The 16,724-nt window shown below is 40.3% G+C and overlaps 1 protein-coding gene across 1 annotated transcript in view; it reads right to left on the bottom strand.

Annotated features, from left to right (window-relative positions):
* LOC135253657 (collagen alpha-1(XXI) chain-like) overlaps window positions 1-13,405 on the bottom strand; it is a 29,828-nt gene extending 16,423 nt beyond the window's left edge. Inside the window, exons 1-14 of the mRNA XM_064333234.1 lie at window positions 12,856-13,405; window positions 12,221-12,386; window positions 11,103-11,328; window positions 10,479-10,652; window positions 10,177-10,254; window positions 9,951-9,962; window positions 9,786-9,869; window positions 9,235-9,280; window positions 8,536-8,579; window positions 8,190-8,243; window positions 8,050-8,103; window positions 7,589-7,642; window positions 7,401-7,454; window positions 6,535-6,588 (exon numbers count right to left, since the gene is read on the bottom strand). Of these exons, the coding sequence (XP_064189304.1) occupies window positions 6,535-6,588; window positions 7,401-7,454; window positions 7,589-7,642; window positions 8,050-8,103; window positions 8,190-8,243; window positions 8,536-8,579; window positions 9,235-9,280; window positions 9,786-9,869; window positions 9,951-9,962; window positions 10,177-10,254; window positions 10,479-10,652; window positions 11,103-11,328; window positions 12,221-12,386; window positions 12,856-13,402 (1,647 nt within the window). The 5' untranslated portion in view covers window positions 13,403-13,405. The remainder of the gene's footprint in view (window positions 1-6,534; window positions 6,589-7,400; window positions 7,455-7,588; window positions 7,643-8,049; window positions 8,104-8,189; window positions 8,244-8,535; window positions 8,580-9,234; window positions 9,281-9,785; window positions 9,870-9,950; window positions 9,963-10,176; window positions 10,255-10,478; window positions 10,653-11,102; window positions 11,329-12,220; window positions 12,387-12,855) is intronic.
* Window positions 13,406-16,724: the final 3,319 nt, after the last annotated feature.

The following is a 16,724-nucleotide window of genomic DNA, read 5'->3' as shown; positions in this document are numbered from 1 at the left end:
AAGTACAGTACACTATTCAAGGACTCAATGGATGGATTTCAAAAAGTCTGGATTTCAAAAAGTCAAGCTTTTGCGTGCAGGTCAACATTTATAAGCGCTATGCTGTTCTGTAGATCTTTTTTAGATCACAGACCTTGCTGTAATGAAGGATACCAGTTCTGTTACCTTTTTTTTTTTTTTTTTTGGAAATGGATTGGCGGTGTAAGCAGCTCAAACAAATCATTTGAAGCAGTGGCTCATTACTCTCTGTAAACAGAAGCCTCCTATACTTCACATGTACAACTCCCAGTGCAGAAGGAATGATTAAATATTGTGTAGCTAAATTTTCCCACCACTCCCATAAACATACCCGTTTCAGGTGACAGGTCATTTCTCTCATTTCTGTGTTAATTCACCAAAAATTTGTCTTAAATGGAAATTTGTGAAATAAACATGCTTATATATACAATTCCTTTTAACAGTGCTCTGAGAACACAGTCAATTGTAACATAATCATTCAACTGTGTCTTAATAAAATAATCTATAATACAGGTAAATAAATCAAATCACCATTTATAAAATACAACAATACACATTGAAAAATACTATGATAGACTACAGAATACATGACCTTTTATCGTTTAAAAGGAATGAGTGACAGTCAACCGTGAATGTCAGGACTATGTAACTAGTGTAGGACTATTAAGCACAACACACACAAACACAATTGTAATGTTTGACTAACCAGCAGAAATTTACAAACATCCAAGTAGATATCTAATCATGCACTCTGTGAGAAAATAGCACAGCAACATACATCTCCACAACATACATCTTGTGTTAAACTCAATTAACAAGATTGGTTAAAAAAAATCGGATGACATAATGGATGTTATCTACATATGAATTATAAGAAAGGGAAAGTTATAATCTGCCAAATTACAAGCCAGCAGTTATATATACATTCGACCCATTGGCGTCCTATTTTGGTGGACAAATCCTTTTCATGATTGTGAGTTCTAACAGTCTTTGTTGTCAGTACTGTTTAGGAACAGCGCTGTGAACTGTACTCTAATTTGCACACACAATATGTAATTTCCCGAATGTCAGCTGAGAAATTGAGACCATCAAAGCCTTTTTTTTTCTATCATGAACAGTCTGACATTCTTCTCATACTGACAGAGCAAATATCAGCGCTATGAACTGCATTTTTCTTTTGTAACCACTTATATCTTGCTTACCATAATTTTAAAAGGATATCTTCAGAGGATTCATTGCATGCACTTGAACTTGCTCGGAAGTGGATTTGTCAGTATTTATTCAATTGCAATGAATATGTAAGCTTCAATACACACAGGCTTCGTATGAGAAAACTATTTTCTGAATGTGGCAGAGAAAGAAACAGATAAGGTTTCTTAGTCAAATGAAGTTAACATTTATCTTAATGTGGGCGTATTATGCGGTGACTGTTCAGTACCATCTGGTTTTATTGTTTTAAGTGTGGGCTACGGAAGCAGAGGCTGCAGTAATACAGGGATTTTTTTTTTGTTGCCACTGAGTGTGTGATGGAGTTGAACGGCTCTTCTGCTCTCTTTCACAAACACACTAGGCACTTCTGTATTATATTTAACCTAACTGACAACTGTAATGGCTTTAACAGACATTAGAATATCTTCAATAGGGTAATAGGTGAATCGAGTCAGGTCATTGTTCTTACACAAAAACAGAGCTCCTCAATTATTTGGGCATACGAACTTACAGAAACACAATTTTATTTGAAATTAGAACAAGACGAATTGTCAATTTAATGTCAAAATTATTTAAAAGAGGGGAATTTCACTTTGTTTTATGAGAGCTTTTGCATATTTTTTTGTCTTGCAGACATTCTGTATGACAACCATATTAAAACAATGTTTTATAGAGAGTCATGTTATATATCAACATAATGTACTTTGAAGACAAGCAGTCTGGGTAAAATATATGTCATACATGGCAATACTACAGTGTGTTTGCACATGAAGGTGTGCATGTGTGTGTGTGTTTGTGTGTGTGTGTGTGCAGGTGTCTGCGTGCATGCGTGCGTGTGTGTGTGTTCTGGGGTTCAGTTTACTGTGCTAAGATGAAAAACCTAACCAATAAATCTGTTTTCATTCAGCATGCCACATCAAACCTCTAAGTAATCTAGTCTTCTAGTATCTGCATGAATAAAACGGGGAATGGGAGAAACATAATCAGCTATACTTTTATTTGGGTGGTGTTGTTTGCTCTGTCTTCTTGTTTAAAATTGAGTGAAGATATGTATTCCCTGAACAGCTGAGCATGCACATGCTATAGTTCCTGGAATGCTACACAGATATGAGGGGTGTGTATAGCTTCCAGCTGCAGATGGATGATGAGAGAGATACAGTGAATTTGTAAACAGTGGCAAGCTGGATAAAAAAAAATATACAATGACCTGGTCAGAGAGCAAGACTGGAAAAACTATACAATGCATGCTCATTATTAAACTATGCTGCTCCGATCTGGAAAAAAAAAAAAAAAACACCAATTTGAACTTAATCTGTACTGTTGTTTTCCATTTTCCTTTTTAATGAGTTTCTTCATTGTGCACTGCTATTTTTCTGCTCTTACAGAAGCCTCTTTCTGGGAGGATCTGTGCCTGCTGGGGCATCTGTGTTTGTCCATGCAAAGTAAGGCTCTGCCTTCAGTGACTCTCAGAGTCACAAGGGCACAGAATCACTGATCCTATAAACAGGGGGCTGTGAGACAGACCGTAAAAATGTGGCTGCCCTAACAGCCTATTCAGGCTTGCACAAAGCATGTTTTTCTGAGAATTTCCTCATAAACTCAGAGGATAATAAGCATGTGTGGATTTGGATGTCTAGGAAATTGTAGGACAAATTGGAAGAGAACACGACGAGTGCTGCAACTTCATCCCTAGTCCTATTGAGAGCACCGAAATAAAGGTACTTCCACTGGGACCAGTGTTTTAATTTGCAGAAATAGCTTCCTGTCATTGATCTTATCTAATTTCCCCGCAATTTCAACGCATCAGTGAGTGAAATAAATGGGCCTGGTCCTGTCATGGTCACTTGCTGATAGACTGTAGCTGTAATGTGGCATTGGTGTACCCAAATCACATACTGCCTGACTGGAGCTCTGTGATAAACACACACATACTTGCTCACACACACACACATGCATGCACACACACACAGACACACACAGACACACACACACACACACAAATGCTTCTGCCTCTTGCTCCTCTATGAGCAACTGAATAAGGGAGATGTAATGTAAGCAGATATCCAGAATATCCATTATGGCTTCCAATGTTTTATCTGACCCAGTGTCAACTATTTCTGTGATGCAGTGTTTTAAGTTGTGTTATGTTTTAATTTGTTAGATGGAAAGTGCAATAGGACTTGCAACACAAGATAATTTCTTTAATGAAATATTCCTCCATCAACACAGGAGCTTTAATGAAGTCTATTAAACTTTAAGAAGACCTTTCAATGAATTCTAGGTTAACAAAATGAAAGTCATTTAATTAATGCTGAATACCATTTGTATTCAAGCGACTTTGCATTTGTGCAAGCATTTCACACACCCAACCCACACACGCGCGCGCGCACACACACACACACACATGCACACAAGCACAGGCCAGCATATACAAACATGCACAGTAATTAGTACATTTTAACCAGTTGGTTTGCCTTGAAAATACATTATACATCATACAATTTTACATCCCTTGGCTCCATCATTACATCCCACAGTTTCTCTTGCCACTGCTATGCTTTGAAGAAAGCATCTCAGCTTGGCTGACTGACATCTCCCATTGGATGTACTGCCACCACCTCAAACCCAACCTTCCAGGAAAAATACGCTCACTACAATATGTGTCCATCATTTCAGTTGCCCAACTGGCAAAGTTTCTGAAGGACCTGGCAATGACTATATGTAACATGTAACATATATTCATACAAAAGTTATAAAATGCTAATTGTAGAACTGATATTAAAACTTGCTTTTAATCACTATTGGGCCAATGCACAAAATAAGCCCTTATTTCAGCAACTGAAAATATTAGCATAATTTTATTCATTTTTCCAGCCACAATATAACAATTCTCTTGTCGCCTTCTGTCTTTTGCACACCTGAACTCATATAAGGAGCTTCATTTACAAGAGTTCATCTCCTGAAATAAATGTACCTGAAAATTAGTTGAAATGAACAAAGCCAACAAAGAAACTATGCTGATAGTGAATGCTTTTGTTTCCATTCTGCAGCTGCTTTCATTTTTGGAGGGCTTTTTGTTTTGTTATGAAATTTGATCCACTTTGGTAGTCAGTGCACCAACACAGGCCGTAGCCTATATAGTACAACTCATTTATAAAAGCAGTTATCCAAATTAGCTGTCACTGGGCTAATTTATCAATACAAAGAGTGGAAGTTGCAGCATATTTCCAGCAGTTCTACCACTTTGAAACTTTATCTTGTCTGATTGTCTTCTTCATCTCAATGCAAATATCTGAGGCTAAATTAGCTGACCTTGTTACTAATTTTATGGGAATACCAGACATTTCTAGAACTAGTGTTTGATAACTAGTATGAGGCAGTCTTCCCACAGGACAAAGTAAATCTGATGTCCAAGTTCATGCCCAAGGCCCTAGGACATCATGTTCTAGACATCCCTCACGGGTTTAGAGCAGAAGTGTTAACCATGTGTTATTCTCAAGCACACAACCTGGCTCTATCTTTCCAAACCTATTCCCTATGATGTATTGGCTACACATATATTTTGACCCCCTGTGCATCCTGGAACACTGCTAAACAGAATAAATAAGTGAGTAATAAATAATGACATAAATAATGACTTACTTCAACTAAATCCCAGAGAGAATGAATTCTCCTCAGTGAAAGTACCAGCAATTAAGTCTAGATACTGTATAGCCATGATTGAAATGTGCTGCAACACATTTGCTGTTAATTTATCATTCACCATTACAATTGTTTGGTTAAATATTATTAACATGAAATGTGTGAAAACATGTTTGCATGACATACCTGTAATGAACTTAGATTATATTTGAGGCAGATAAATCTAGTGACATTCTATACAATAACTGTTCTAATAATAAGGATGCCAGTGAGTGAGTGGGTCTTGTTACATTGACGGAGCAAGAGAGGAAGATCCTTGAATGTCTGTTTCACAACAACTGTAGGTCTATAAATATAACAACTGAATGGTCCCTGTAACTGTTAAAAAATGGCACTTCCTCTCCACTCTTATTTAAAAAAGCAGTATGTCAGGCCTGGCTGATGGGGAATGCATTTGGACTGTTCTTAACATAATCTTGTAATCTCTTGTTAAATACTTTGATTATGTCCAAACACAGTACATACACAGTGTAAAGTAAAATAATGAGGATATTAGCTAAAACCAGTACAGTCCATAATCCAAACAATTCTCTATGACGAGTGGTTGCACAGATTATGCATAACCAGGACAGGACAGGGGCACCTGCTCTCTGTAAACATTCTGCAGGACTCAGCATGTGTTTCATAATAAAGGACAGGGTTTTATTGCCACTGTTTGTGTTCAACCCACGCAGTTGGATTGCTTTTAAAGACTTCACACCACATCTGTGTAAGAACAGAAAGCAGGAGGAGAGCCAGCCGGAGCAGACACTTTGGGGTTGGAGAACGCACAAAGACACATGTCCTTATTTCCCCATAACAGCAGAAACAGAAATAATCCCCACACTCTGTGAGTGTGGATTGCAGGACTATGTAATTTAACATTTATGCATCCTAAATTTGGCTACAAATGTCTGACCTTTATAATCATTTTTTTATATTAGTTCTGGTAACCATTGCATGTCTTTTAGATTCACATTGTGCACCTACAATAGCATTTGAGAATTTAAGAACTGACAGGGATTTTTGTGTCAACAAAAAGTTGCTACGGTAAATGTAAGACTACCTTTAGCTACAGAGACAATTAAATTAATCCAAGGGAGGAATTCAGTCTAACTACAATGGCACTTGAGTCAATAATTTGAATGAATTATTTCAAGTAAGGATTACGTATTTGCCCTTTCCTTTTTTCCCAGTACCATGTGTTCTCACAAATAATCAAACTTGTACCTCAGAGTTAATGAAAAAGTGGAATTGAGGTTAGAATGTCCTCCCTTCTACTTCAAGATGTTTGGCCTTTATGACACCATTGGACATAACATTAATGCGGAATAATGTAAGTGTGATATTGCGCTGCCTAGATAGGAAATGTTCTAGTTCAACTATGCGTAAAATTAATAAAGGGCAAAAAACTGCTCCATGCACCTTACTTATTATTCACAGGATTTCTAATGCAAATTCAGTCTGGTATTTAACAGGAAATGTGAGGCTTTTGTGCCTAATAAGTACCACTCACTTTCCATGACCTTGTTAGCCAGCTACAAACTACAGTAATTTTCTTGGAATGCATATTAGCTTTAAAATCGGTGCATTGCTCAAGGAAGCAGGGGATTACATGCAGCCTACCTTCTGTCCCACTGGTCCAGTAGACCCATCTTTACCAGGAACTCCCGGATTCCCCTGCGTGAAAAAACAGATTTCTTCAGAATAAATCAGTTGTAGAGTAGAGTAGCTGAACACCAAATCTTTATGTATTCCACATGCCAAATCAAGTGCAATTCCCGCAATTAGGCTGCCACCCCCATTTGCACAAAATGGCAGGAGTGAACAGTTGATTGAAAAAACAGACCTGCTTCATTGTAAAGGTTCTGACCCAAGGTAAAGCATAAGAGAGGAACTGTATTGGAATGCAGGTCAAATAAAACTTGTACATATGCTCTCAGAGAGCAGCAGGGCTTCTGCTGTCAGATTTATGAGAGTATTCACAATAACATAATCTGCTTTAATTTAACTCTATCAGACTTTATATGAATCCAAACCAGGTTAAAATTGATTCTATCAAACTGATTTGACATACTACTCTTAAACAATGAAAGATATTATGTAGTGACAGATGATCTGGAATGGTCAGTCAAGGGCCTGGAAGTACTTTTGCCTGAACACATCCCCCACTTACACACAACATTAAGCCACCAGCGTAAGCGGCGCGTAAAATTAAACATGATTCTGTAATGTCACACAGCTGAAACTGCTTAGTGGGATGTGAAGGAAATCCAGCTCCTGGACCATTCAGTAAGATCAACTGAGCCATGGCCATGTTTAAAAGAGCCACCACCTCCAATGGCCACAGGCCATCTCATTGATAATTCTCTTTCACTCTTACTGGACTTCAGAATGAAGTTATAGCAGTAAATTAAACAAACACAAATCCAGGGCAAAATATATTAAGCAATATAGCCATCATTATGAGCAACAACTAAGCGTCTTCTTACCATTGGTCCAGACTGACCAGGAAGTCCCGGCTCTCCCTTCTCACCCTGACTTCCCTAAGAGCAATAGCAAACAAGATTTCCATGAAATATTTCTTCTGTCAAGTCTTAAAATACATTTTAAATTGCCAACCAATTGAGAATGATCTTCAAACAGAAGCTTATTAATGGAAGGTATGTTTCACTTTTACCTTTTTCCCTGGCATTCCCATTGTGCCCAGATTTAATTGTGAAGCATCAGGTCCCTTGAGTGAAATAAGACAGCATTTAAAAAAAGAAATAGTCAGATGTAAAATAGGCAGAAAGATGTGCTTTTGGTGTGAATTGTGTTCATTAGCACCATGACTAATGTGCTCGTATAGCATAGTAGGTTTATCTGCTTTATCATATACGTATGCTGTAAGATTTGTGAATCAATAAAGATCATTTTCGAACCATAACAGGAAACACCTAGAATATTGATTATGGAACTTCTGTGGTCATGATACATTGATTCAACTCCTCTAACCAATATTGTGAAATTACCTCCACAAATACAGCTTTAAACTTTAGTAACAGCACAATGCAGTAAACCTTGGTTGGGCTCAAGCCGTGAACTGTAATGAGCTAAGGAAGAGCACAGAGGTTTGGAGAAGCTACTTCTAAGCCTTACCTGTGGACCTGGAGGCCCTGGTTTCCCTGGCAGGCCCTGCTCTCCTCTGTCACCCTGTATAGAGACCAGACCAGGTCAGGGAATAAATCAGACAGGATATCCACATCCTCATACAATATGTTATGAAAAAGACAGCTTACTTTGCTGCCCTTTAGGCCTGGATCTCCTTTGGGCCCAGTAAGGCCTGCTTCTCCCTGAATAACAGACAAACAACAAAAGGCATTTAGATTTTTTTATTACATGCATTTGTCTAGCAGAAATCATTTTACAAGATGACTCACACAGCATGTTTTGCATAGCATACCACCAAAATGTACATCTGGACATTTGCTGACATAATTCCTTACAGTGGTAGTGCCCCACCTATGAAGTTAATCCGATTCGCCCAGCATTTTAATTTTTGTGCTCCTTAGCTCAGTTGAGTTTTTCAATAGAACGTTTGTCAAGTCTGCCCATCTTTAGAGGTAGACACTGCAACATTATCACCTTTTCCCCCTGCAGCCCAGCGTCTCCTGTCATTCCAGGGTCACCTCGAATTCCCTTTGAGAAAACAATTAACAGTCATGCATTTGCAGAGAAAAAATACACATCCGACATGCTTCTGACTTTGTTGGATACAATGATGGAAAGACCAACCCCTGTGGTCCTCTTGTGCTCTGACTTTGCCTCTCAAATTGCTTGTTTGTGTTCACTTTCAAAGAATGCGATCTCACAGATAAGGCTGCATTAAGTATCTTATCTAACAGGATATCTCTTTCCAAAGATCTTTGAGAGGAATATCTAAAAGTGGGTAGATTATATGGGTATTTGTGAAGCCAAAGGTATCGGAAAGCCAAAAAAAGGTTTTCTGATTTATTTGTATAATATGTGGTCGTGAAGTCAAATTAGTTACTGTTGTTTAAATACATATGTTACATTTATGCTTATTTTTATGCTTAATTGTCAAGAAACTGTGTATCCTGTTACTTAAATCCTTTTTTCCCCCATGGAATAGAATCAGAAATAATTTGTAGTTGTGTGTTCCAGAGGCTAATAAGGTGTTGTTTTAATTAAAAAATGTATAGTACTTCATAAATAAGAGTGTATTGTCATAAATTGACTGGACAATGAGGTCTATGTCTATTTAAAAACAATATGTTCTTTATTAAAGATCAAGGAGACAGTGACAAGTACTCACAGGCTTACCATCAGGGCCTGGAGGTCCAACCTTCCCACTCTCACCCCGGAAACCCTACGGAGTACAGACACATGCCGAAGCATTGACCAGTGAGAGCTCATTAACAACGAGAACTCAGTTCACCTCCTTAATCAATTCAGTATCAACCAGGCAGAAAAGAAGACAAGAATTCCCTTCAATGTCAAGTTTAATGAATGAGATACAATTACAGAGATGGCTGCATACTTTATATTACTGTGGGACCATGTCTCTGTCAGAATAGTTGTTTAATGTTGTGTATAAATTATTTTTTTCTCCGATTGACAATTAAGATTTGTACCAAAATCTCCGGGATTGAATATAAGCGCATTTTGTGATGTATTTTAAAATGGTGTTTCAAAAGTTGTGCAACATCAAAAGTAACGCATGCTAACAAGTGCATTTATACTAAATCTGAGCCAGAAACCAGAAACGTGTTGCATACAGTTTTATGTTGACTGGATTAAATACTAGACTCCATTATTGGCTATTTCCACTACTTCCACTAGCTTTTAAAAGAGAGGGAGAAAGCGTTACGTACCTTTGGTCCAGGGAGACCAGGAGGTCCCGGCTTGCCTTCAGGACAGTCACAGTCCTCCACGCTGGGTTCCCGGTCCAGTGGGCACTGAAGAAGAAATCGCTGTCAGAACACTGGTTCTCTTTCATTGACACTGAATCTGCGAATGGCAAATGATCACATACTTACCCTTTCATCATCCTGTTTAAAAAAGAAAATAGCAAAATTAGAAATAAATATGTTTTTATTTCTTGATCCATATTAGTACTTGAGTTTGCTACAGACAAATCTGATTTCTTAAAATTCCATCTGATGAGGGAACGGACTCAAGAATCTTTTGTATTTTTTTGTAAAATTATTACAGGCCTTTAAAATAGCAAATGGCAACAAAAAGAAAAATAAAAGCCAGACTTACCACAGAATAAATTTCACATGCTGTTTCTCTCTCACTTTGCTGAGGGTCACAGTATAGCCTCAGTTTTTGTAACTCAATCTAAACAACAGTGAGTAAAACGAGAAAACACCAGTAAATATTTTATTATTCTCCAGAAATGTTCAGCCAGTTTTTGTACTGATGCTACGTGGAAACATTGTAACTAGGACAATGGTTGGACAGGTGATTTCATTATTTGACAAAACTGGCTGTTTGCTAAAAGTGCATTTCTGTTACACATTTATATCCATATAAAGAAACGCTATTTCTCTCTTTCTGCTCACAGGGACTGTGGTCTCCTTCTTGAATTTCTTGGAGATCTGAGTCTTCCCATTGATATAGATTGGGATGGTCATCTCCAGGATGTGCTTCGCGATCTGTACGTCGTCCAGGAAACAGATAACATTCTTGGGCTTCACCAGGAGCTTCAGCTGGTGCCAGTCCTCATTGAAGAGTCTCTGCAACAGTATGCCACAGCACAATCAGAGCAGGCATTCACTGGAACACACTGGAAAGAGGACTCTCCTGCAGAACAGGGTGGTAACAGCCTAACAGGCCGTAATATTAAATCCTGACTGCTCTCCGTATTGTAATGATTAATTGATTCGCACCTGTGTCATTATGACACCTTTGAATATTTTTCAAAATATTTGTAATGTTGTAAATATCTCTAAATGCGGTATTAAGCATTTCAATGCAATAAAAGATTCTATTTCAATACATTTTATTTGAAAGGATTTATGAATGCTAGCTTACCTCCAACCAGTCATGTTCTTTTTTAGAACAACCTAGCTTAGCTTTTTTGGTGGCTTAAAATCTCCATTGAGATTTCCTGTTTTAAATTATATTGATAAATGGCATGGGAAATGTAGTAAAATCCTGAATGAAGAGATACAGCATTTATCAACCTTGATGCCACTGTTGCTGATGATGACAATCTGTTCCTCATTGATGGTGTTGGTGGTGGTGAAGGTGAGAGACTTTTCTACCCCATTCAGGGTGACTGCAGCCTGATAGATGCCATCTTTGGACAGTATTCTCCACAGGTCAAATTTCACCAGGTTGGTTGGGGCCTTCAACCGAAGGGTGGCTACAAATACATAGGAAGGAGGAAGACCTTCCGGAAAGATTTCCCTGAGTAGACAGAGGCATGCGGGTCCCACACAGAAGAAGAGGAAGCAAAGACAAATATCATTAGTGCTGAAGGGTGGCTGTTCAGTTTGGTCATAATGAAACTGTTCCATGGAAATACTTATGCAAACAGAACAGTGAAATGGCTCTATAATGAGAATTGTATGGACAAAAAGCAGACCAGCTACATCACAGAGCAGCAAGTTCATAAATAGACAAGATGACTGGATATTATGCATGCTAAACTGCACTGCTAAAACACTTTGACGATGACAGATCCTGTACACAGGAATCTTAGCAACTGCCAGTCTATAACTACCATAATGGTATGTTTAGCCATTTATAAACCTCTTCTTTGAACATTTGGCATGAAGAGTACTGTTTTAGATGGGGAGTATGACATCGAACATTCCAAGAATTTTATACAGGGTTTACTTCATGTATGTTTAACAGACACCACAAAAAATAACTGAAAACATGTATGGAGTTATTACTGGACTTCAGTATGCATAGTGAAATCTGCTGATCTATTAATGTTTTGAATGTTTGATGTCAATAGTCAAGGTCTGCCAAGTGACATACACAGATATAAAATTGATACATACATCTACTCTATGCAATATATCTAAGTCACACTTACTTAAATCTTACAGCTACCCCCTTTTAAAATAGCAGGAGTTTTTGTGTCTATTTAGTGAAGCATGCTCCCAGGCCACTAAGATAACAATTATACCTAGCCTGCTTCTACATAAAGAATTTCAACTAAGTTTGTCTACAAAATATTTACGACCTGTTTACTTCGAAGGAGTTGTGAGTTTAAACAGGTTATTCCATTATAAACTCATTACTAGAAAGTGAGCAGAACTTCAGGATGATTCATTGTGATGTCACCCACTTGGTGTTCTCTGTGACATCCACACTAGCACTAAGGAGGTAGGCTTCCTCTGAAACCAGAGAGCCTTGGATCTTCTTGGCCTTCTGGTGCACCTTCATGCCCAGCATCAGCTCAAAACCCTTCTCGTCCCTCGAGGCCACGGGAATCCGAGTTGGGCACACAGACTCTGCAGGAAAACATAGACCACATCAGATTACACCCCATTTGTACTTTCTGCGACATGCGTGTGGTTATGTTTTTATCCAGAGCGCTAAGTAAAGACTGCGAGAGAAGCTGACAATGACAAAACCTTTGCTTCCATTTGTACCTCCGATACCTCCTATTTGTGTTTTGTAGAAGCCTTCCTCTAAAATCTCAGCTGTCACTGACGAAACTGTCAAACAGCAGCATTGCCTCCGGCTACCCTGTGTCCATCCCCACACAGGCCACATCTGTTTCTCACATGAGTTGCGTCAAAACCCTTTTTTAATTTGCTCCTTGCCGCTGCCACATGTCTGTGGTTTGGCTGCGGTCCCCGCGTGGCTCTCTCTGCACTGGGTGTGATTCAAATGCGCCGTGGGTCGAGCCATTTCCCTCCACCCTCACCGCGCCCACTGTCAGAGCGGGCCTTGGGCGGGGAGAGCGCCGGCCCTCACCCTCACACAGCTTCTGCTCCATGGCGTCCCGGATGCGGTCCATGGTGGTGTAGTCCTCGGCGTACAGCACGTAGTCCGAGGCGGGCTTGTTGGCGATGGACACCAGTTCCGAGCTGGTGATCTCGTTGCCCACGCCCACGGCGAACAGGATGATGTCCTGGGCCTTGGCCTCCACGCTGGCGTCGACCACGTCGTCCTGCGACTTGCCGTCGGTCACCACCACGGCGATGCGGTTCTTGGCGGTGAGGAAGCGCCGAGTGGACGGAAAGACGTGGTCAGTGGCGAACCTGATGGCGCGGCCCGTCTGCGTGTTGCCACCCAGGTAGCCGATGTCCCGGATGGCCTGGACGAGGTCCCGGTTGCTCCGGTGCTCCCCCAACGCGATCTCCAGCCGGGGCGTGTCACTGTACTGGACCACGGCCACCTGCGTGTACTCGGAGCCCACGTCAAAGCCACTGGTGATGTTGATCAGCCAGCGCTTGGCCGTCTCAAAGTCAGCGCTGCCTACACTCCAGGAGCCATCGACGATGTACACCAGGTCATTCATGGCTGTGCTGCATCCTGGAAATAAATACAGCAAACATAAAATAACAGGAAACAGGAAATAAATACAGCAAGCAGGAACTTCAACTAACATGGCAGATAGAGAACTTTTTATAACTATGCCTTGAATTTAAACTGCTAATAATTTTGTATATTATTATCCTTAGACTGCCTAACATGGCTAATTTCTCCTCTGTAGTAGTATGTATGCTCTTAATAAATCTTATGTATAGACAAACAACTACAGAGAAGCCATTTGAAAACAGCATAGATATTTTGACTTTGCATACATTTGAATTGGTTGTTAATACATGTCTACTATGTTACGTCAATGTGAAATACATTTCCATACCAGCTCGGATATCCTCCTCATCATTTCCTTGTAAACTGGGTAAGATCTGGAACATTACCAGTGGACTTAACAACCACAATTTCATGGTTAAGCAGGTGTCCCAGTCTCCCAAACCTAAAATAAAAACAATGGCATCAGACATGCAAACGTGGATCATTGCAATGACATGTTCTGATAGGGCTTAAAAATCACATGCAGAACACATTATTTGCTATAGATCACATTGATCAAGGGAAAAAAATCATTGGGTGCAAATAAACATGTACCAGTGGCACAAAATACTCAGCAGAACTGTTTTCAACAGCATGCCAGCTATGTAGGACCGAGTGCTTCCATGTTATTGTTTTCCAGATGAAACCTATGACCTCATCACATATTATTCATTGTTCTTCATCAAAAACATCTCTGTACATTAAGTACTTCTTGCAGTAATTAGAATGTCATGATATAATGACTAATAACTACTGAAGCTACTATTAAGGAATCATTCACCATAATTTAAACACTGCTGCAGCTTGCAAGAGGTATTCACCATCCAACACACATTTTATAATTGTGTGTTATTCTCTCCAACAGTAAGAATTTTCTCTCTCTTAAATGTGTTGGAGTCAGTAGAGTGAGACATTGGCCAAGATAAGTAGGGCACCATAAAAAATATACACAATAAAGCAATACAAATAAAAAGCCACTTATGGTGTTATATTTACAGCCAAAAACCAAGAACAAAATTGAGCTTTTTCACTTGTCATATACATCAATCCCTTTTTCCCCCTCATTAAAATGTTCTTGGTGAGACTAAGATCTGTGCTGCACCATTAGGCCTGTGGTTGTATTTTATTTTGCATAAGTACAGCATTTGCACTTTCATTTCACCGAATAACAGCACCCAGGCAACTACAGCTCCACGCCAAAGAAAATAACAATGCCAGCAGGGACCTAAAAAACTACAAAACAAAAATAAACATGGTGCACTGCTGTGCTCTGGCACAAGATTTATGAGGCAGGACAGCGCAGAGACACAAGTCCCCCAGTGCAGACATCAGCTGTGGCCGGACACTTTCCTACACTGTGGCTCCTGACATCCATGGAAGCCTTGAGCTGCCAATGGGCATTTCTACTGCTCGGTCTGACTGAACCAGAATTGCATGACTGTTTCCTTTCAGTGCAGAGGAGAGCATTGACTCTGGGCCTCCATGCTTTTTAATAGGAGACCTCCCAACTACATGGTCCAAACACTAAATATACTCAGTCATGTTGACATGGGTCCTGCTCTAGCTACCTTGATGCTCTGGCGTTTTGTGATAAATGAACAAGCCATTGCAGACTAGCATGAGGTGCAGATGTCAAACAGGGTGAATGGAAGGGGTTATGGGCCGGGGCAGGAGGTGGGGGGGGGGGGTGTGAATCTGTCTTTTGTTAGATCTATTCGTCGCTCCTGTTAATCTGTCTCCTGGTGAACAGGCAGCAAAGTGTTTTGGGCAGAAACTGTGGGCACTGTCAGGGGAACGCGGGGCGTTCAGGAAAGGGACTCTGAGCACTCGTTAATCATCCACCTGCCTCAGGCTTTACGGCACCGGCCCAGATTCCGGGCCTCCTGTTCTCCCCCGATAACCAGGAAAGTATCTGTGGAGGTTCCAACAATCTCCATGTGGTTGCCACACATTTACAGTTGGATACATAGTACCAGAGACTGCCTGTTCAGTTTCCTCATCTGTCTAGCAGAGCTCATAGAAATGCTCTCACTTGCCTTCATTCACTGCATCCATACTGACAGGATCTACACCCCGGTGCCAGTTCTGTCTCCACTGGCCCACATCACTGTCATTCCTTATTGCAGCTCCAAAACCTGCAACCCACCACCAAGGACAGGAGCGCTCATGAGTTTCCCTCTTTCCCTCTTCGGAGAAGAGGCTTGGCAAGCATGATATTTCCAACCAGATGTGTGTGGAATGACTTGACCGGTCTAACCTGCTCCTGTGTCTGTTTGCGTAGCAAGTTGTGCACAGATCCCTTAAACGATGGATGGAGTTGCATCAACTCTCAGATCAGAATGCCAGATTGGTTGTCCAGAAATATTGGACCTCAGCAATGTCTTCAACACAGTGCAATTTATTTTCTTTTCCGGCTCTTTGAAACAGTGTCCAAACAACACTATCAGGAAGCATTTCCCCAGATTAACAGACAACAGCTGCTGGCATCAGACCCAAAAGCTGTGGTGAGTTTCTACCAATGTGCAGTAGCTCATTTGAGCTGACACTGTGCAGAGCCCAGAGGCTTGTGGTGTTCCTGCGCATGTGTGCCAGTCCCTAGTAAACTCAGGAGAAAGGGTAAATAATAAAACATTACATTCAACACATCCTACCAATTTCCCCCATAAAAAATAGTTGCCTCATCTTTTTCTTCCCACTTTGGAATGTAGGCTCATATTTTTAGGCCTGTCCCATCAACTCTCAGTCAATTTGAGAGCACACAGACAAGCACTTACACTAACCGCTTCCTTAGACTCTGCAGTCCACTATACAATATTGCTCCTGAGGACAGCCACACTTAAGCAGCTGGTACAAGCAGACTGTAGCTGCACACTCAATGTTCAGAGTTCTGCTGTTCATCTCTGCTAGCTAAAACCCCCCTTCCCTGAATAGCGCTATGGCCAGTTATAAACAAACCCTGCAGGGCTATTAGTCACAGTCATCATAGTCATAGTCAGGATTCATTTCCAGACCGTAGGGCACATCACTGCACTCAGGATTAATGCTTTTGTTGGATGCACGACCCAAGAGCCCCACATTTTGTCCGTTATCATGGCATAGAATGGGCTTGAGGAAGTCAGCATTGATCCATCTTATCCGCACTGCCCTTCTCTGACATTTACCTGGCTCAGGGGCCTTGTGTAATTTCACATGGAGCCAAACACAGACAGAGCTGGAGGTCACATTGACAGTATATTTTGCAAATGGGCTTTTGTTCAAATTGT

The sequence above is a fragment of the Anguilla rostrata genome, chromosome 4 (assembly GCF_018555375.3).
Source record: "Anguilla rostrata isolate EN2019 chromosome 4, ASM1855537v3, whole genome shotgun sequence".
In the NCBI taxonomy this organism is placed as follows: Eukaryota; Metazoa; Chordata; class Actinopteri; order Anguilliformes; family Anguillidae; genus Anguilla; species Anguilla rostrata.
Note: the sequence above shows the minus strand (reverse complement) of the source record. Positions and strands in the feature narration are given on the sequence as shown.